Source organism: Triturus cristatus, chromosome 7 (assembly GCF_964204655.1).
Source record: "Triturus cristatus chromosome 7, aTriCri1.1, whole genome shotgun sequence".
Lineage (NCBI taxonomy): Eukaryota > Metazoa > Chordata > Amphibia > Caudata > Salamandridae > Triturus > Triturus cristatus.
Genome location: NC_140590.1, coordinates 788,053,428 through 788,076,428, shown reverse-complemented (window position 1 = coordinate 788,076,428; position 23,001 = coordinate 788,053,428). Strand labels below are relative to the sequence as shown.

The window sequence follows — 23,001 nt, the reverse complement described above, 5'->3', positions numbered from 1 at the left end:
TCATGGAGCACGGTCGCGCTGTGCCCATGACGAGACTATCTCGTCATGAAACCCGCCCACTAATGTAACGCCCGGCACAGGAGGGGGAAAGGGCGTGGCACAGAAGGGGTTAACAGCACAAAGAAATCAGTTATACTATACCAACAAACACCTTCAATCCCAGAGGGAGAGTATTCTTATTCAGCAATCACCAGAATACCACAGCATAGATACATCCGGATTTAACCCCTCTGATGCTGGGCTATTCTGCAAAGAAGTTCAGCCATTCTAATTTGTCAACCTGCCCTTGTGATAATGTTTCAAAGCAGTCTGACCTCCATACATTCCTATTTTGTGGTTTTTGCAAGGAAGAACGTGCAAGATTTATCCTTCCAATTTTAAGATGTTTCAATTGTTAAGAAATGCCGTGTAGCACTTTATTTTTTAAAGAGACTTTCTGATCCTTTTATATGCTTTTTAATAGCCTCTTTTTTATGGACCTGTCTTAGAAGAAGGAAAACATTTTAAACTTTATAAAATGGGACTACAAGGCATTTGTGTTTACAAGCCATTTTAGAAGGAATTATTTCAGTATTGTCCAGCAGATCGGGACAAACTTAAGCCTCTTTGAGAGGCTTGCTGTATCTAGAAATGGAAAACAATTCTGTGTATATATGTTTACATATTTATTCTTTTAAATGTGTTTCCGTACTTTTATGATCTGTATTTTAAATGGATTGATTAAAGAAAGTGATGAAGATGATGATGACTCATTCCTTCATTAACACACCCTCCCATCCACTAACTCAACAAGCAGATGCAAGGATAATATTTAAGAATAAAAGTAGAAAAAAGGAAACAAGTCCTGGCCTAAGTGGCAGGCATATGCTTTTAATCAAAAGCAGGTTCAAAATTGAAACACAGCGGCAGATGACCATTTTAGAATGCTCTACCGCAGTGTTTCCCAAACTGGGGTCAGTGGACCCCCAGGGGTCCGTGACACATTTACAGGGGGTCCGCAGGCAGCAGTTTTAAAAGCACTGAAAAGTTATATACAATTATGATTGCTGTATTAGCGCTAAGCATAATTATCCTTTTTCTTCTTTTGTTTACACCGATTTTAATGTGTTGTCAATATTTGACTATTTTATGCTATTGGACTTACATGTACACTATCTATGTTTTATCAGGAATGCATTATTACATTGTTTGTAATATCTTTACTTCTATTAACATTGTATTTATTGCTTTACTGTGTTCTTCTATTTCAATAAACCTAATTTGAACTCAGAATTAGCAGTTTTCGAGCAACAGTAACAGTGTCAAGATAACACCAGTGATTAATGTACCTACTGGAGAGAGATGAGAGTTTTGTCCAGTGGCAGGTTTGACTTATCTAATGTAGCACAGAGGGTTAATATGCTTGCTGCAAAGAACGTGTACCATGCATTTTAAAAAACAGTATTTTATGTGTATAGGTCAGTGGGTTGTTGCTTTTGTCACAGAGATTTTTTTGTTACTCTGCAGCTCATAAGAGACAATCAATCTTGCACAGTGACCTATAAACAGTCATCAAAGAGCTGCTTACACACTGCATGCTACAAGTTAGTAACTTATGTTTTTTCCCAGTCTTTCATTATCCTGATGCTGTTAAAGGAGTTTATTTGGGTGGAAATACATTTTTATTGTTCATCAATGCTAACCACTGTGTTATGTCCTGAATCCTGAGTTTGTGCTTTTCTAGACCAAGCACTCTTTAAAAATGCCTACCAGTATGAATGACATGTCAATCCTACACCTTTTAGTCCCCTTTACCTTTTGTAACATTTTCTCTACACTGATTTACAAGTATGATTCATGGTCTCCATATGTGTGTGATGTAAAGTGCTCTGACATCCTACAATGGTATGAGAGATGCTATAAATTAGAACAAATGAAATACATGTGACAGAGGGGCTATGGAGAGATGAGAGGCACTGTTGGATGGTGATAGGGAATCATTTAAGAACCCCAACAAAGATTGTTGTATCCTGGTGCATAGTAAGATCATCATTTACTATTCTTTAAAACCTAATACAATTCAATTCAATATATAATGATAAATGTGTTGTAGAATGCACCATTGTTTCCTAAATTTATTTTGGGGGGGGGGAGAGCCTCCCAAAGCCCCCTTTGTAGTGGTCAGGCACACTCACTGCACTTGGTGTGCACCGTATGGGGACTGGTCTGAAAATATTTGCCAGGAGAAGGAGACTTGTACTGTGAAATAAAACTAACCATTTAAAATTTAATCACGGAGATGCAGCACCAACCTTCCCATTAACATGTTCTATTTTTTGCAAACTCTTTCAATATAAAATACTAAAATCCTTAGTAATTCGCGTACTTGTTTTGTGTGCATGTGTGTTTATTTTTTTCGAATTACTCTTTTAATGTTGGAAAATTAAACCATACAAATTGCTGGGAGTCCCCGGCTTCCAGTGGTGAGTCGATGGGGGTCCTCAGGAGTCAAAAGTTTTGGAACCACTGCTCTACAGTGTAGTATTTCAAAGATGACTGTCATGTTTAGAAGCAATGTGTTGGCCTTCTTAGAATGGTAAAACAATGATACACTGTGCACAATACCATTTTAAAACGGTCACTAAGAAAACATCGCTATGGGCTCTTGGAACATTGTGTATAGTCTATCATTAGTGTACCTATCCAAGTTGGCCAATATGTTAGTTTTAAACATAGCAGTCATCTTGAAACGGTAAAATGATACATTATGGACTATGCCATTCCAAGATGCCCTCCTCCCCCCCAGTTTAGATGCAATGACCATACAGGATGCAGCACACTATAGGCAAAATGGGCAGAAAGAGAGTGGCCAATTGGCACTGTCTGGGGAGCACTGTAAAAAATATGTAAAAAAGTAGAAGGAAATACATTTAAAATAGGGCTATAAAGAAGTGAATTAAAAAAATCTCAGACTGGCCCTCTTTTTCAGGCGGATGTTCACATGTGATCAGGCCAAATGCTGTCACTTACAAGGCAATAGAGCCAATGGCTGTGGTAGGCTGACCCTGAGGTAGGCTGACCCCTTTCAAAGTGCTCAATTTTACACACCAAGGGGTATATTCCCAAGAACGTGTAATAACTACCGCAAAATCAGATTAACGCAACTTTGCATATCGCAGTCTATCGTGGGAAAACAACGCCGTGTTAACATAGTATTCTGTACTTGGCGGCACCATGCGATAGTCCCACGTTAACGCGTCAAATGAGCGCGTTAAAATCAACGTAATGCCGCTAAAATGCGAAACACGAACGCAAAGTTGCGATGAGGCCAACCGCGATACAAAAATCAGCGATAACCAGCGACAGGCCTGCAATTCCACGAGTCATGCGGGAAAATGCACTATAGAAGCTGAACAAGTAAAACACACCATAAACAAAATAAACTGTGTAGCAACATGGATGCACCCGGAACGAGTGCCCAGGTCAACGCGAACCCCACAAGCCCCACAGACCACCAGCAAGGAACCTCGGGGTCGGGAAAGGCCAAGGAGAAGAGGAAGAGAAAGACAGGGGACAGTCAGCAAGACAACCGGATTGTCTTCACGGAGGTGACAGAGCACTAACAAAAACTGTCCGTCACCTCCACCCTGTCATTGGCAATACAGACGGAAAAATGGCATTCCATCGTGAATGCAGCCGGAGTGCCGAGGAGGCCAAGATGTGAAAAGCCAAACCAAGCAGAAACCCGCTGGCAACAGGACATCATCAACAGCAAATGGAGGTGGGAGTCCTGCGCCACAGGAGGAGCTGGAGCAAATGGTGGCCACAGTCATCAGTGTGGAGATGGTGCAAGGAGTCGGGAATCCGGTCACTGCTCGACATGACCTGACACAACATCAACAGGGTGAGTAACGAACAGGGACTGACGGGATGGGGGGACGGGCACAAAGGCACACATGCACAATGATGTGTAGCACACCGCACACCCACAATTACTCTGGGTCATGTCCCTGGTCACCGTGGCACACTGCAGCACACATACAAGCATCAAGTAGGCCCCCGTCCACCATATGCCCAAAGGGGTCACACACCACACTTTGCCAATTCCACAACACACACATGCACCTGTGCGAAACACAGCAAAGATGCGTATGTGAGAGTCACACTGACAATGCAAGTGACACCACATTACGAGCAGCATGACTGGAGTCCAATCACCATGACATTGTGCACGCCATGACACTGAGGTGGCTGAGTGTAGACCACATCCGGAAAGGAGCAGGTCACTCTGACACAGCCACATGCACAAACAACTCTTATTTTAACAATACATCTGCAGACAAATAATAAGAGTACACAAACCGTCCAAGAGCACAAATGACCCAAGTCGCCACCTTAAAAGCACAAAAGCCAAATGCACACTGCCTCCAAGGGATAAGGGGCATCAAAATCACAGCTGCAGTTGTGACTCTCCCACAATGCAGCACACACACACAGCAATGACAGCACATCCACATGGATGACAATGTGGAGCACAGTGCAACACTTACACTGCAGAACAGAGGACACAACTGGGTCCGCCTGTGCACAGAAAATGGCCATTCACACCTGACATAGCAGGAAACTGTGAGATGAAAATGTACATGTACAACCTCACCTATGTCATGTGGTCCAAATGTACACTGTCCCGCATCAAATAGTCCGCTCCTTCTAAACAGTCACAATGTACATTGCCATGCAGTCTGCATGTAAACTCGAACAATGCATCAACATACATGCCAACACAAGTATCTCCCCTTCACATTGCGTAGGGACAAACAACACCTCTAGCAGAGCAGACCTGACAACTCTACAGTGATGCTGAGGAGGACCTCCACACTTTCGACACCGACGCCCTACAACAGTTCATTATTTTATTTTTTTAAACAAATTTTATTGGGTTATCCAAAAGACATAGGCACATACACGTACTCAAAGAAGGCTGCAAGTGGACAGATTAAATACAAACTTAGTGCTGAGCAGGATATTACAGTTCCATGGTGCATCAACAATCATCCGCAAGCAAAGGAGAAAGGAACCCCTTCCTAACATGGGGAAATGTAACCTAATTGGGGGATAATCCCCGGCACCCCTTCCTCCGTCTTGTAGTAGAAGCCAGCGAGATCTATTAGTAGGTATCTCTCCGGTCAACAGCTGTAGCTTGGAACTCAAACAACCCCCCTCCCCCCCAATCCCGACTAACCCCCCTCCCACTCCTCCCTTTCCCCTCGGCATGCCGCTGAGTTAAGCAAAGGTTCAGTGCTGAAACCGTGGGCAGGACAGTGATATTCCACAGCTCATGCATTCCAAACCGCTAATGTCAGTGTGAGGGACAAGTAATCACCCAAGATCATCCCACCGTATCTGCGCCCTGCTCCGTGCACCATCAGTACCACCCAACCTTAAGTATCCGCTGCTGACTCCCCCCGGCCAGGAGAGCCTTCAGTATCTCCAGGCGGATGTTTTAGCAGCTCCACCAATGCAACCCACGCTCGCGCCATCTCCAGAGATTTGTCACTCCCATGCGCAACCTACAGCTCCCCTCTGCCTCTGCCCATTTCACTAACTCCCTAGTTCATCGCGCTAAGTTGGGGCCCGTCCTTGACTTCCTGAGGCTGGTGATCTCCCTTTGGGCCAGGACCAGCCCCAGGTCAATAAACTTGCTAGTGATTTTGGTCTTGGCAGTATGTGGAAACCAATGCAACAAACAACAACTCGGTGTCAGCGCTACACCTCTTTCTGTTGCGGCTGCCAATTCAGACGTCACTCCCCGCCAGAACTCTCCCAGAAGCGGGCAATCCCAAAGCATGTGGAGGAACCCCGCCCCCTCCAGGTTGCACCGTGGGCACGCTGCCGAAACCCCGAATTATTCACTCACCTTGCCCGGGGTAAGGTAAGCCCTATGTAGCACGTAAAAGTGGATTAGCTGGAAACGGGCGTTCCTGGAACACTTCCAGGCCCGCTCTACCAATTCCCCCCATGGCTTTTCCCCAATGGGCTCTCCCAAGTCCTCTTCCCACTTGAGACGTAGGGCCACCAATGGCTTCCGCAGGCTGTGGGTAATCCGCCTGTAGTGACACGTGACCGCCTTGAATGTTCCCGCCGCCATTGCGACATATTGGCAGGCCAGCGAGGTCTGAGGTTCCGCCATCCCCTCCCGCCAGTGTCTCCTAATGGCTGCCGTCAGTGCGGCATGAAGCAGGAAATCCCCGCGCGGTAGATCATGGGGCTCCACCAGGTCATTAAAAGGAAGAAGGTTGTCATCTTCAAATAGGTCTCCTACTGTAAGTATCCCTGTCTCCTCCCAGTCCTGTAGTCTACCCCAATCACCTCTGTGTTGTAGGGCCTCACACACCGCCAGCAGGATCTCCGGCGCATAGGGGGTACGCATGCCCGCACGCCTGGCCAAACGGTTCCAGCACTTGCGCACCACCTGTAAGTCAGTCGGGAGCTCCCTATTCCTTATGGGTAAGCGCAGCAGCACCCGGGATAGTAGCGCTAAGGGAGGGTCCGGCCCACCAGGCTCCTCTCGGTGTCTAAGTCTGCCCGTCATCCACTTAGTGAACCATTGTAAATGCGCTGCGTGGTAATATGCCTCTAGATCCGGCAAGGCAAATACTCCCTCCGCCCTGGGTCGCTGCATGGTGCTCAGGGCCACCCTCCGACGCCCCGCACCCCACAAGAATCCTGTGAGCAATGTGTTGAACTGCGCGAACACTTGGGTTGGGATCCAGATCGGAAGCGTCCCCAAAAAATAGAGGAACCTGGGTAGTGTGACTATTTTTACCAAGGCAACCCTGCCCGCTACCAATAGCGGGAGCTGTCCCCAAAACTCAAAACAGGCCTTGGTCTTACGTATGGCCCGCCCTATATTACCCTCCAGCATGTCACTAGGGTTGTGATAGATCTGGGCTCCAAGGTAAGGCAAACAACTAGTCTCCCACGGGACCCCCTCCGCCGGCTGCGTATCATCCTTGCCTGGGCGAGTCGGGAAAAGACAGGACTTGGACCAGTTCACGCGAAGCCCTGCGGCCTCTCCCAAAGAATGCAACAGTCCTTTGGCTCCCCGGAGGGCCTCCTCCGAGTCAGCCAGAAAGAGTAGTAGATAGTCAGCATACAGCGCTATGTGTTGCAAGTGTCCCTCCACTACTAGCCCCTGGTAGTGACGTCCAGATCGGGCCTGAACAGCCATTGGCTCCATTGCCAGAGCAAAGCGCAGGGGTGACAGCGGGCAACCATGCCTCGTCCCCCTACTCACAGTACAAGCAGCAGAGATCAGCCCTCCCGTTCGGACCCTGGCAGTGGAGTTATTATACAAGATTGTTGTCCATTCCACGAAGCGCTCTCCTAAGCCGAACGCCCTCAGGACCGCAAAAAGATATGGCCATTCCAAGCTATCAAAGGCCTTCTCAATATCAACTGCAAGGATACAAGCCTCCTCCCCACAATAGGTGTCAGCCCGCAGGACACGCAGTAATCTCCTTATGTTCATCGCCGTGTTCCTTGCCGGAATAAAACCCGCCTGGTCCACGTGGACCAACGTTGACATGTGGGCCATTAGCCGACTTATAAGGATTCGACTGAGTATCTTATAGTCCAGGTTAAGCATGGCAAGCGGTCTATATGCATTCCGGTCCCAGGGCGGCCTACCCGGTTTAAGGAGAGGCACAATGATTGCCTCCCGCGTGGAAGCAGGAAGGCAACCCGCCCGTCGTGCTTTGTTATATACTACGACTAACTTCGGGGCCAGGGCATCTACAAATGGCGAATAAAATTCCACCGGAAGGCCATCCGTCCCGGCGTCTTGTTCCGAGCCATATGTTTGATAGCGCTGCGCACTTCTCCCACCTCAACATCTTTACCAAGCTCCTCCGCTGCCTCGATATCCAGCTGGGGGAGTTCTATCCCCTCTAATATCCCCGCGCCAGTAGCAGCCCCAGGAGCAAGCTTACTCTGATAGAGAGTGGTATAATAGTCCAGAAAATGCGCGTTGATGGCTTGTTGAGTATAATACGCCACACCCTCCTGGTCCCTAATCTCCAGAATCGGCGTGCCTCTACGCACCGGGTTTGCCAACCATGCCAGCAGCGCCCCTGATTTGTTCCGTTCCGCTTGGGCCCGAGTTGTGTAAGCCTTGTAATCAAAGGAGCGCAGCCTTTCCACCTGTGTTGCCACCTCCTCGCGTGCCGCAAGCAAGTCCCCTTGCCTATCAGGTTGTTCCGGTCTCTCCTTTTCCAGGTCTCGGAGCCAATCCTCTGCCCTGAGCACCTCCCGTGTCAGCACCCTTCGGACTCCCACCACCTCCTCAATACAACGCCCCCTTATTACTGTTTTGAACACGTCCCATTCGATAAGCAGGCTCGATGCAGACCCCGCATTATCTAGAAAATAGTCGTCGATCGCCGATCCAATCGAGGCCCTAAACACCGGATCATCTAGCGCCTCCGGTCTCAACCGCCAAGTAGGAATGGCAGGCTTTGCCCGTGCCCAATCCAGCAATATTAGCAACGGGTTATGATCAGAGATCGTTCTGCTCAAATATTCGCTATGGGTAATCCCTCCGTGTACCTCTGGGGAGCAAAGGAACGAGTCCAGACGAACATGCAACTCATGCAGCCCAGAGAAGTAGGAGTAGTCCATATCTCCCGGGTGGTGGGCCCTCCAGGTATCTATCAGTCCCCACTGGCACTGCCACGCCCGCCTAGTCGCTGCAAGTCTGTGCACGGGAGCAACTGGAAGAGGTGGGTGAGATCGATCCAGGTCCACGTCAGCAATACAATTAAAGTCCCCTCCCAACAGCACCGAACCCGTCAATAGGGTGGCCAGCTTTCCGGAGAGGTGCTGGAAGAAGCCAGCTTGAGCTACGTTGGGGGCGTAGAGGCTCCCCAACACTATATCCCTACCATCCAGCCGCCCCACCACCACTACATATCTACCAGCTGGGTCAATCAGCTGTCTAACGCTCTGAAATGGGACCCCCGCTCGTATCCAAATCAATGTACCCCTGGAAAAGGCCGAGTATGAGGTGTGGAACAACTGCCCCCTCCATCTACGCTGCAACGCCGCCCCCTCCACCTGTGTTAAATGTGTTTCCTGCAGCATAGCAATCTGTACCCCCCTCCTCACCAAATATGCGTGAATCTTGTGCCGGCGTATCATAGTGTGCATGCCCCTGACATTCCATGACATACATTTAAGACCTACGGTGGAACCCATATCTGGAATCGCAGTGATCTTCCCTCCTGTCCCATCTCAGCGGCATGCCAATCCCCTGTAGAACCCCCCCCCAACCCCAAGAAACTTCCCAACTCCCACTCCCCAGGACAGGTACATTCAAACTAGCTCCCATCCAAACTAATGCAACGATCAACCGGACACTAAACGGTGTGAGGCGTGCGCTGACCCAATAGGACCCAAAGCCCCCCCAGGCACCCACCCCACTCATAGCAGGCAGACAGGGACCCAGGTATCGGTCTGGGCAGGAGGCACCCCACTTCCGCCCCCAGAGTTCAGTCCAACCAGTAGCTGCTCCCTAGCGGCAGCTCGGTCCACTCGCCCCCAACATCATTGATCCATTTCACATGAAGAGGTCTGCCGTCTGGGGTGTAACCACAGGGAGTTCAGGCTCAGAGTCCCCGCTTTTGCTGCCGGCAGGAGAAGAAGTCCCAAGCCCACTTACATTACGGCTAGCAACAGTAGAGCAAGGGCTAGTTGCACCACGGCTGATTTCCGCAACCGCCCTCAACGCCCTATCCCTTTCATCTTGGAGTCCTGGCTGGGTCATGGATCTCGAAGGCTCAGGTGATCTGCGTTCCGCTGTGCCCACCGGAGGAGCCCCCTCCGATCCCGGTTTTCGTGCCTCCAGCCACTGCCATGCATCTTGTGGTGTGGTGAAAAAATGAGTAGTCCCCCCATCCACTACTCTGAGGTGCGCGGGGAACAACATGGCGTATGGCAATCGCAACTGTCGGAGCTTCCACTTCAGGGCGAGAAAGGAAGCATGCTGTCTCTGTAATCTGGGAAAATCATCACCCTAGCATTCGCAATTTGGAGGTTCTGTTTTCCTCGCGCCTGTTGCAAGATGTGGTCTCTGTCGCGGTAGTGGAGTAATCGCATGACCAACAGACGCGGGGGTGCGCCCGGCTTTGGAGGTCTGGCTGGGACCCTGTGTGCGCGTTCCAGGGCGAAGAAGGGGGAGAGTCCCTCCGGGGCAACCTCGGTCCAAAGCCAGTTCTCCAGATACCGAACAACTTCGTCCCCTTCCTCTCGCTCCAGGAGCCCCACTATGCGCAGATTGTTCCTGCAAGAGCGCCCCTCGCTGTCCTCTGCTCTCACCTCCAAGATCCGGACCCTCTCTTCCACCACTTTCAGAGAGCGCTGCAGGGTAGAGATTGCGTCTGGAACCTCCGCAACGCCCTACAACAGTTCATGGACATCTTAGGCAATCGAGCTCCAGGAGCAGGGCAGCACCACTGCATCGTGGATATCCCTCCCCCGCACAGACAACACAGCTGGACGCACCCACCACGGCTGGCTCCCAGCAGCCCACCGAAACACATATCTCATTCCAAGGCCAGGTGTCAGACTGCCAGAAGGGGGTGGCCGAACATGTGCGGGTGGAGTACTACCTCATGGATGCCAAACCATATCACATATGTGACTGTCTAAGGCCCATCAGGGACCAGCTACACTCCCCAAGGGAGACCCACACTGCGACAGAGACACATGCCTTTGCACATTTCCACTACTGAATCACACCCAGAGCCACAAGATAATCATCCACACCCCCACGCTGGACTGGTGTATGCCGGCCCAGTTCACTCCTCTTACGTATTGAGTGGGGGACGACAAAGCCACATGTGCAAGGTCTCACCCGCTGCCTGCGGTGACATGGCTGCGTCCGCCGTACACGGCACAATGTAATGTAGTAGGGCCCGGGTCCCTAGGGCAGACATCATGAGCACACAGACACACTCAGATAGTTTGTTGAACTAGCCACGGGCACGTGCGCTCGACACCTTTATTGGCATGGTCACATATACAGTGACGCATGTGCTGGATGTGTGTGGGGTAAGTGTAAGCCAGCCGTCATGGAGTTATTGGTGCTGGCAACAACTTGAACAGTGATCACAATTAAAGCGGAAACAGAAAACACCAGCATAACAGAAACAACTGTGAAGCATCATAGTGGTAGCTGGAGAAAGTACTGTGTTCACCCAACATGCAAGCAGAATGGTCCAAGATTTGTTGTGTACTGAGTTAGTGGCACCTGAAAAGCTGAGCAGGATATCAAGCTGATGAGGCAGCCCATGACAGGTGTGAGCAACTCTGATAGTCTGGCAGTAAGACGCTTACAACTCTGCCACCTGTTGTTTGGAGCTGGTCCTGTCGGTGGTGGCGTGTGCATCCTGCGGTGATGCGATGTCCAGGCAGGTCAGGACACGATTTGATGTGTGAGCCCAGGTGGACCGCAGTTGAGGCCGGAGGCAGCGGACAGCGCAGGGACACAGACACATGTCCTTGATGACCCCCAGTCCATCGACACAGAGGCCATCCAATATGCTAGCAGACAGGGGTCATGACTTGAGCTGCACAGAGTTAGTGGCCCCAGATGCACTGCGGCCGGCACAGGCACACCGCCATGGGATGGTGACTTGCGGTGCAGTGAGATAGGGGCACGTGAGCTGAGCGGGTCCTCGTCGATGTCGAAGGTGAATGTAGCGGAGGGTTGCGGGGGACAGTGAAAGGTGTCCTCCAGGTCATGATGCAGAGGGCATAAGCCGACACGAAGCGCAAATGGAGGAATAGAATACTACAGCCTCATTTTTGCCACAAAGTCAGTATCGCAGACATGAAGATGAAGACAACACCAAGTCCATAGACTCATTCGCCACTAAAGTTCAACCAGAAAGTGTCCATGGATGTCACGGAAGAGACATAGTGGCACCGGAGCTGAAAGAGGATGCAGTCTGCGATGAGGCCAGTACAATGATATCAAGTCTGCCATAAATAAATCATGACTCAGTTCACAATGTGTGACCTACTCGACCGCAGTGTAGGCCCGAGGCAGCGGTACGCATGGGCCCACAGACACGTGTCGTTGGGATGCTATGCACAGAGTTCCTGGCACAAGATCGAAGGGAGTACAGTGACATAAAATCTACCATAAAGTGTGTACTTTGCCATAGAATAATCAAGACTCAATTCCAAATGTGTGACCTACTTGACCGTAGTGTAGGCCAGAGGCAGCAGTAGAGTACATCAATGAGAAAGGCGCAAAGCGGGCCTGTGTCACGGAGGCCGTGATGGTCTGAGGAGGCTGCCAAGGACGTGGTCCTCAGGCTTGGAGCTTGCGCTGGCACATGGTGGGCCCTCTTTGACACACACTGGTGTCGGCAGGTGAGCAGTGAGGCCTGGCTGCGCAGGGGCGGGCAGGATGGGTTCGGGGACCAGCGGCCTGGGGTGCAGCAGGCGCACAGGAAAGCAGGCCACACCGCTCAAGGCGACGGTGTCGGCCTCGTGGCAGGGTGAGAGGCGCCGCCCCGGCAGACACATTGGGCATTCCGGAAGAGAACCACGCCCAGGGCTATGTGCTTTTTATTCACACTGCTACGCTGGCCTGGTGTACACCAGGCCAGTCCACTCCACACACGCTTACAGGGGGGGACGTCACAGTCTCATTTCCGCGATCTTCCCCACTGGCTGGGGTGACATGGTTGGGTCCACTGTCCACTGCACTCCAAGAACCAGCAGTGCATGTAGACATGGATAAGTCTGTGGTCTGCATACTGCAGTCTGTTGAGCACATCTCCGCCACACTTGGCATTGTGTACATTCTCATTCATGTGTCACTTGCCTCCTTCGCACATGCCTGGTTCCCAACTCTCCCCACATTCTGCTATTGTGTGGCTGAGGTGCCATGCCATTGATGGCTCATGTACATGGCTAGCACTGGTTGCCACAGTAAGTTGTGCTTTCGTGTCTGGTGGGTGGGCATGTTGTTTGGCATGTTGTATGTGATTTTGTGACGTGTGCATTGCCAGAGTTGTGAGTTGCATGATTGTGGAGTTGAGGTGTGTGGTGTGTTCATTTGGTATTTGCCAACGAGCAGTGCATTCTCATAGGTGCCATCCTGGAAGCGCTGGTTGATGTTGGACTGTCGGAAGATGTATGAATCATGCACACTGCCTGGGTAGTTGGATACGACATTGGTGGAGAGTCCCCAATGGTCCACTGTTGCCTGCACATTGATGTTTTGCGTGTGCTTCCTGTTGCGGTAATTGCGTGCAGTGTAGGCAGGGGACACAAGTACGACATGTGTGCAGTCGATTGCCCATGACACGTGCGGCAATCCAGCTATGGCGTATAGTCCTTGCTTTGTCTCCAGCTGTTCTTGCCCTTTGTGGGGGACGTATAGGTACTGGGGTACTGGGGTACCTAGCTGATGATGGCATCCAGTACAGGTGTGAGGAACTTGGATGGGGCTGGCTGTGAGACTCCTCCGACTCTGGCGGTTGTTGGTTGGGAGGTCCCAGTGTCCAACAGGTGTGCACAGCCAGCAGCTTTGTCTGCGGAGGGATGTTGGTTGTCCACTGTGTTGGTACCGTCATCCTGTGGGCAGTGATGTTCAGGATGCGGAGGATGATTGTCCTTTTGAGCCTGTAGTGGGCATTGACATTGTCTGATGTTGGGTCTGTGAGGTTGGTGCATTTCCAGAATGTCCGCTGTCTTTGTCTGCGCTGCCTCTGTGGTGGTCCGGGGAGGATGCTGGGAGGGGTTTGGGGGGGTGGCGGTCCTGGGTGTGGTGGCAGTGGGTGTTGTTGCCCTCTCATGGCTCCGGGATGCATGGTGACTGGCTCCATGGCATCTGTTGTACTTCATGTGTGGCTCTGGGCTGGGCTTCCTTTGGTGGTGCAGGTTGTCTTCCGACTTTACAACAGGTCAGAGCAGGTGTTCATTTCCTGCTCCTAACGCGCCTTATCGCCTGTTTTGGGATCTTATCGCCGATGTGGCTGGTCGTTGAGAATGTTGAGGAGTGGTGTTGTCGCGGCTTTTTGCTCGGGAACTCCTACTCTGCATCTCATTAGCGATAGGTGCCGGGGTCATCTGTGGCGATGTTTTTTACGGATGCTTTCGCAGGAAAACTGGTGGTATTGGCTGTTAACACCAGCTTGTGAATGGGGCGATACATTTATCGCGACTTTGGCTGCGATGAAGTGCCGATAACTCGGCGATAGCTCCTTGAGAATATGCCCCCAAGTAATTGCCAGAGAGGGTAACCAATGCCAAAACACTTGACTTATACGGTGATCTGTGAGATTTCATGTAAATAAATACTTTTCAACAGGCTTTAACACTGTGTAATAGCAATCCACCTTTAAAGACCTATTATAGTTAACGGGTGCTTTTCTCAATAAATAAGCCAGAGCTACTGCTTTTATCATAACTTTTCATTACAAACACATCAGACATATGGCATTCATTATATCTTTTCCCAATGAAGTAACAGAACCTGTAACCATTTTCAATGACTTGTCACCATAACCGATTCAGGCCTCCTGTATTGTGCATTAGGTTTCCCTAAGGCAACCATCAGGCACACATTCATCTAATGGCAAATACATACATTTATGGTCTGCAAAACAATATCCAAACCCTTGTAAGTGAAGTTAAAAAGGATTATCACAGTGCAAATTTTCTACCTCAAAGGTTTGTCAAAGGAAGTAACCAACACAAAAAGCTTTGCCTGTTACTTTAATCTGTGAGATCCCACGTAACAAAATAGCAGTCGGTCTGCATGTGTTTACACAGTGTGATACTAATCTAAACACATCAGATTAATCGTCATTACTTTATTTCAATGGAGCAATGTGGCCTATGGTTTGATCTTCGGCTTGTCACCATAACCAACTGAGGCACACTGTGATAAGCACCTGCTTTGATAAAAAGGTTGAAACAAGCACTAATTATCAGTGAAAATACACACCTTTGGCCAAGAAAAAAGCTTGTGGAGAGGAAGATCAGGGCGCCTAATTTCCTTTCTCAGTACTGCTTCATAAAGCTCCTTTTATGTTGATCACATAAAGTAACAGAAGCACCAGATCTAAACATTATCTGGAGAAAACCCTCTGTCTAAATAGTCTGCGGTCAACTCAATATGATGCCCTGTTCTGTTGAGTGTACATTCTATGACACCATGATCTACAGTAGCAGGCCAACCTTCCAGCTCTACCACAGCCCTATGTGCTGACATTACAGTACTGTGGCAGCAGGTAACCAATGATTCATAGGGTTGCAACCAACATTATTGTGCAGATGAGAAACCAGTAGATCACAGCAGGTCCACTGAATGCATTTTAAATATCAATGTGGATAATAGTACACTTAAGATACTCACTGGCACTTGGGTTGTATCAATGTAGCCTGCTGTGGACTCCTTGTAGACACCGGCACTGGTACTGTAGGTCAAGGTGGATGTAGTTGGACCTAAGACAAAAGATACGCATAAAGGAATGTTATTACTGAGGAGCAGCATATCCGGAAACACTTGAAAAACCTGGTCATACAGATTAACTTACTGACTATCTGAGAAATGATTAGATGGGTTTACTCCCTAATAAAAGTGTATTGTTGGGGGTCTCTACAACCAAGGAATCTAAAAATGGGAAAGACTGCCCAAAGCTTACTTTTGAAAAAGATTAATTGGAGGTGTTATCAAGGGCATATGGCCTTTGTGGTTCTCCAGGTGAAAGGCTGCAGAGCACTGGTTTTTGAATATCCAGTCCTTATACAGCTGTGCTATCTCTAATTCAAGCAAACTTCAATATTGAACAACTCTTAGTTGTGTTTACATACACTCTATCCGAACCAGTAATTGGGGAGCAAACATGCAGGGCTTACTTCACAAAAGGTATTTTGAAGTATGTAAATTAGTACTCCAGCACCACTACTTTCCGTACTCCGAATGCAATTCACAAACCAAAGTGTGGAGATTTCCATCTTCATCTCTCCAATGTTTTGTGTGTGGAGAACTGGGGCCTGGGGGTGCAGTGTAAACATGGGAAAAACCTGCTCCAAAATGTGTGGGGTCAACAGAAGATAAGAATGATGGAGAGGGAGGGACACACATATGCTAAATACCTACCAACAAAAGAGTAAGACAATTTAACTTTGTGAATCGGGCCCTTACTATTTAGGAAAAGTGTTTCAAATTGGCCAGTACTTTTTCATTTAGTTTTACAGAAGATATTAAAATGTAGCAGAGCCCAGAACTTCTTGATTTTGGTCTAAAAAAGCACTGCAATGTAGCAGAAACAACTACTACTATATTAAAATATGCAAGTTATAACATAATAGATCACACTGATTGGTCCCCCACTCTTTGCATGTCTTGCATAGGACGACGTGCCTACTCCCCATCTCCTTGTTCATGACGCTGGACCTTCAGAAAACTCACCGTTATGAACTGGAAATGACCTGAAAATTAAATGGCAGACTTTTATGCTTCCATGTGATAGTGGGGACTCGATTTGCTGACATTTGAACAGTAATATTTGGCAGCACAGTTGCAAAATTTGGTTAGTGGCTAGACGTCCATTTCAAAGGAGAGAGTCTGATCGTTGCAGGTTGCTTCACTGGGGTCAGTTTTTCCAATGCCCTAAGAGAGAGGCCTGTAGTATCGTCAGTGTCCCTGCTATGAGACAGGTTTGTGGGGGGGGGTGGGAGGGGCAGGGCCGGACTGGAAACCCAAAATAGCCCTGGCAATTTTGTCAGACCAGCCCCCAGGGAAATTAGGGGGGAGGGGCTGGGGGTCTGCGGTGCAAAACCGGCCCCCAGTAATAGAACCGTAAACTGGCACCCACCACTGCAAAACTGGTCCCCACCCATTCAGCCTCCTGGGGAAACGCCTGATGCCCGCTACGGCCAGTCCAGCCCTGGTAGACGGCACAAGTTTAAAACTCCTTGATGTACTTTCCGATGGGGACAAAGTGCATGGAAGAGCTTTGTCAGTGCTCTATACGACACTTAGTGCAAACCATAATGATAATTCCAGTCAGGGCACAGTGAGAGAAAGATATGGGAAACAGCTTTTGGACAGCGTGTGGACTCAATCACTTTAATATAATAGGGTGGTGCAAGCAATACCAGGTCTCACCTTACCCAGTACAAGGTTCTACATAGACACCCTGTGCTTCTAAACAAGACTTAACCATCCTGTGGAAATGGTAGTGCAGGATACGTGGCCACAGGCACCAGCCAGGGCCAGACTGGCCTTTTATTCTTTTGGGCATCTCCAAGGTGAGCTGGAGGTCCTGGAGGCTGGTTTTGAAAGCCCGTGGACACTGGTGGTCAAGCTCCCGGACAATAATTGCAGCAGGCACAGAGGGCTTCAAGAGAGAAGGCAAGAGGAAGAGAGGGATGGAGAGCGACCAGAGAGGGAGAAGAGAGCAGGATAGGAGAGAGAGAATAGATAGATGGAGAAGGAGAGAGAGTGAGAAAGGTGAGGAAAGGACCAGGACAGATGTTTGCCAGGACTGCTTCTGGCTCCCCAGTCTGGCCCTGAGGGGGGCGGATGTTCAATATATGACCCACAGTGTCAGCATATTTGGAAGTGATTTGCTACACCCAAAAGGGTCAGTGGGAACACAATTAAACTCAGATTAAAACACTGTTTTCTCACATTGCCCCATGGCCAAAGAAAGGATAATACAATGCTTTGTTTTGAAACAACATCTAGTTTGTGCATTAGCTGCAAACTGGTGGGCTGTCCTTGAAGAGGCATTGAAGAGAGCTGGAAAAAAGGCGGCTGGCTGAAGATTTATTTACGCATGGATGGAGTGTACTTTGATGACAAACAGTGGCGGCCGGCATGGCTTCTTCCGGGTCTCGCAGGGGAGGTCACACAGGAAAGGTCCGGCACGGGGGGCGTCTAGCAGGGAGGTGTCGGCACGGGGGAGCGCATTTAAAAAAAACATAAAATTAATAAAGAAACTTACTTTTGCGCCAAGTCCCACGTCTCTGCTCCTGCTCTCCTTGTGGAACAGGAAGCAGGCCCCACTTACCAATCGCAACGCTGCCAAGCACCATTGTGATTGGTAAGCACCCAGGCTTCTCTGATCTATCACAACACTGCAGTCCAGCATTGTGATTGGCTTTGAGCGTCCTGGTTTGACCAGGTAATGGGAGCCTGGGCTTGTTTTCCATGCAGGCTGTAATGCAGCCTGCATGAAGAACGTCGAAAGTGAACATGACTGGATTGGGTGGCAGGATATGGCCAACCGTACAGCCACTGCACACCTAGGAGTGGGCAAACCACTCCTCCCCTGCCCTGCTACAACAACAGAGCAGCCCCGCCCGCAAAGCAGCACAAAGCATAAAATGATAATAACTTAAAGTTAATATCATTTTATGTTTCTTCTTTGCACCGCTTTAAAGCAGTGGGGCAACGCTCCTCCACCATAGCAGAGGAGCCGCCGCTGATGACAAGTCTAAGGAAGAGAATTATATTTGTGCTGACTGAGAGTGGGGAGGATCATCTGATATAACAGTGATGGATGAGGCAGTGTGTGCGAGGTTTTGACAGGTACTGTAGTAGGATCATGCCTTATATTTGTATAGAATATGCTACCTACAACACTAAATATTTACAAGAACAATTACTGAGCTGGGCATGATCCATGTAGTTACCTACTACTCTCCCTCTGTGTTTTCTATATTTGTATGTCTGGAAACCAAAAAAGTATTTTTCAAAATAAAAAAGATGATCACACTCACAGAATAGAGTAACAGAAAAACATTAGCACTTAAACCACCACCCAGTAGTATGGTATGATTTACAAATACTTGAAATGTTTTAAGCATGCCTATTCTGATGCGCAATTGGGAAAAACTTGGACTCATATCTATCTTTAAATCCTTCAACTGAGCCGCACAATCTATAAATTATTACTATCATTTCCCATACCCTCTAAACAATTTCCTACCCATATAGCTCCCACTCCCTTTCTTATCAGCAATAATTTTTTAACTAATGTTACTTCCTAAGTCCATCTTGTACTCTAACTCCTGTCTCCTGTCACTTCACTTAGTTTGTCCAGCCTGCCAACTCAAGAATCAGGCCTACCCTCTTGATTCTCCATTCCTCCACCCTTAATCCCAACTTCCTTTGTTCTTCATTATGTTGCTTATCCAAATTTCCATTCTTTGAACCCTACACTGCCCCCAGAAAAACCCTCCATGATGCTGTTCTCCCCGTCCTCCCATAACATCATGTCACAGGCTTTTTCTCCATCCTTCCAGTGCCTCTTTCATTTTCTCTAGCTACAGCCTGTTTTACAGCAGTGAGAGTTGCACACCACCATCCTGAAAGAGCACCAGACATTCAAACACTATGGCCCTCATTACGATGTCGGTCGGAGTAGCCTTCAACCGACACCGTTTCGTTGAGGGAACCACCCGACCATAAGTCAGCGGTTCTGAACACCTGATTAGTATGCAACGGCACACAGTGCAGTCGGAAACATCAATTTTTCTATGTGAGCCTGTGCGACAGGCTGAAAATGCCTGCAGCAAAAGCTCCCATAGAAAAAATGATGATTACAAACATCCCTGCACCGTGTGGCAGGCAGATTTAAATTCTGAAAATGTAATAAATTAATAACTTGGATGTTACTAATTTTGTTAATAAAGCCTTCAAACTCTTCACTGTTTATGGAAATGAGAGTAAACGATTGCTCATAGGACTCTCTCCTCATCAACAAAAAAAGGTCTATATGACCAGTGGCGGGGTTTGTGTGAGGATATCACCTGGCGTTTGAGATTTAAAAATTCCTGCTCTATCAAGTGGTAGCAGAGTGATGATTATATCATGGGAGAGAAGGAGGTGGAAAGTCTAGACTCGATTGGACCTTAACTGAGCTCAAAATTGCCCATGTCCCTAAAGTTCATGGCCCAACTTTGAAAATAGAAGGTTTTGAAGGTTCCAAGGGCTTTTGCAGTGGTGGAGGAGTGAGTATTAATAGGGGTGTGCGTCGCATTTGTTTATGTGGAGCTTACATGTCGGGGTTGTGTCAAAGCTTTCTATTTTGTGTTGTAGTGATGCCTACAGTCTAATTGTGTCAATGTGCACATGCACTTGATGATGAGCAGTTAAAGTTGTTCATCTCAGTCCAAGATCATGGGATAGATAAGAGTAAATTGCGGTTTAACTTGTCTGCTAGGTTTTGGAGTGTCGGTTCATGAGGTACCATTGATCACACAATTCAGAGAGGAACTTTTAACCGATTGTTGTGAATGCATTAATAGTGATTATCCTAGGAAACCCATTTGCATAGAGGGGAAGCTGCATTAGTCAGGGCGAATTCCCACTGGCCAAGATTTCACCTCTGTGCTTGCTGAAGCTGGAAAGTGTTATTTCTGTCTGTTTCTTGTGTGAGTGATTACTTTGAATTCTTTGGCAGAACAGATGAGGTATTTATTCTCTTTTCTTGCTTTCCTGTTTGTTGAAGTAGAGGTATGAGAAAATTACAAAGGCGGGTGAACGGCTGCAAGGAGTGAAAATTGAGTCAGAGAGTGCCGCACTGGATAGGTCTGTTGGTGTGAAATCTCACACTAGGATTGGCTGGTGCATCATTCAGTGTTGCACTGTGATAGTTCCAGGGAGAAAGGAACTGCTTTGGGATTAGATGCAAGTGTTGATCTGTACTGAATTGTGATTCAGACTAAAACACTGCATATTTGAATTGAGAATTGTTCTTGTCATTGCAAAATTTTTGGAATCATTAAATGTTTCAAAGACCTTAGAGATCTGATGAGGGGTGATGTATGAGTTCCTGTCCATGAGGGCGAGGAAGCTCCACCGGAAGGTTCACCAGGTCCTTATATGGCAACAAATGTAGGACTTCACATGTGTTTGTGGCTTTTTCAATGGCATAAGACCACTGAGAAAGAATGACCTTTAAGATTTCCACAATATGGTACAATTGATTTGAGAATCTTGAGGGGAATATTGTATAACATTAAACCTCCCCTAGACCAGAACAGTATGAGACTTTACATGCTTGGGAGTGTGTTGCACATGCAAAGGAGAAAGAGAAATTCCAGAATAGTGCTTCAAAAGCAGTGTGAATTTTGCGGATGCTAAGTGGGATGAAGAATAGCATGCATGGAGGAGATGTATACTTGAGGGAACTAGGATGTACCCAGCATTGATGACCGAAAAGTCTTAAAAGAAAAGAAAGCTGGGAGACGAAGATAACGATGTTGCAGAAAAGTAAAGCACTGAGATTGACTATAGTGATGATCTCTTACATACCTTGTTGTCTGCACGTCCACCGCCTAATGCTGCCCTGTCTGCAGATAAAGACTAAGTTAGCGCTGGTAGTAGTACTGTTGCTACAGCCCCTATTGGCCCAAAATCAACTAATATTGGGGGACCACGTCAAACTCTTTCTGTAACAGCTGCATCTACTGAGACAGTAACTGATCTAGTTGTCCCAGTTGTTCCTGCCCGTTGTGCCTGTTCCTGCACCAATGCCACAAGTCTTTTCCCATTGTATCTGCCCCAGTGACCACTGCCCCTATTCCTGAAGACCCAGGAGCTGTAGGTGGAGTGACCGCAACAAGTTTTATACTAACATTGCAGAATTAGCTGATTATTGCTTGGAGCCCAACACAAAACATACAAGCCCTGAGAGGAGGGAAAATTGTTTTCATTACATCAATTGCACAAAGTGGGATGGGACATTTTGATAATTAAAACATTTCCATTATTCTGTCTCACTACCCAAGAGTAGAGGGACAAATGGAACTGAGTAACCATCCACGACTCCAGTTTGAACATGACCCTTAGATGTACCAAAGATGAAGGTAGAATTATCAGGGAATGTTTAGATCTTTCACATTTGAATTAATACCAGGAACATGAGCTGACTTGAGTAAAGAGATCACTAAGCATGCAGCTATGACACAAGAGAAATGATCAGAATTGGCAGGAAAATATTATGTAGACCTTTCCAGAAGTCTTCCCTTGCAGAAAAGTTTCAGAGCACAACTAGATGACGATGTGATTATCAATATGTCATCTTCAGGGATGAGGTTACATATTACTGCATTGGTAAAATGCATTCAGAAATAAAGTGATTTTGACAAGTTATAAAGCAAGTTGGCAAAGAAACAGGAAAAGAAAAATTAGCAATCAGACAGTGTAGAGGTGAATGGGAAACCACCTCCAGCATCCCTAGACGAAAATAAGGCTCAGACATTCCCTATGAGAAAGACACCAGGTGAAGGGCATGTTCATGTGCCATGGAGTTGAAATGATCTTGTGACATTCATGAACAATTCCCCATATTGAGAGAGAATCCTGCGCAATCGTATACTCAGGTTTGTTGTGTCCTACTTTAGTGTCGTGTGTCTCGTGGTTTCGAGTGTTCCTAAGGTGAGTGTGTATGCGTGAATGGAATGTCATAGTCTCTGTGACATTCGGGTTCGGGGAGTTGCTGTTAGTCTGGCTGAGGATGTGGAGGTGTATCCTGGCGCTCACCTGTTTTATATTATTGTTCTTAATAAAGAGCTAGTGACGTACTACGAAGCGTACCGACCATCACTTCAATTGGCGACGATTGGGATTGGAGCAGCGGCGTGCGAAGGATTTAAAAAAAAAAAAAAACGGAAGATATCGATATTTTTTTTTGTTATTCTGAGCTTCTTCCTTCTCAAGTATTTGCCATCGGGACGGACGACGGTGGACGGAAACAAAAAAAAAAAAGCAGGAAAAGGAACTTGTGTCTCACTTGTCTGTCCAGAAGAGTCTCGGACGGTTGGAGGGTCCGCGCTGTTGGCGAGATACAAATCGCTGGGAGATTCCGGAACGGTACGCGCGAAGCACTCCTGACGTAAGAGGAACATCGGGACACGTCAGGAGCATGCGCAGTGTTTAGGAATACTTCTACGTGGCCACGCAAGGTCACGTTGCGTGACCCA

General features: G+C 47.9%; 1 protein-coding gene across 2 annotated transcripts in view; it reads right to left on the bottom strand.

The window, feature by feature from the left end:
* LOC146810574 (hepatitis A virus cellular receptor 2 homolog) overlaps positions 1–23,001 on the bottom strand; it is a 139,014-nt gene that overhangs the window by 36,502 nt on the left and 79,511 nt on the right. For both annotated transcript variants that reach the window (XM_085617609.1, XM_085617610.1), the window contains one exon: positions 15,416–15,504. In XM_085617609.1, coding sequence (XP_085473735.1) covers positions 15,416–15,504 — 89 coding nt within the window. The remainder of the gene's footprint in view (positions 1–15,415; positions 15,505–23,001) is intronic.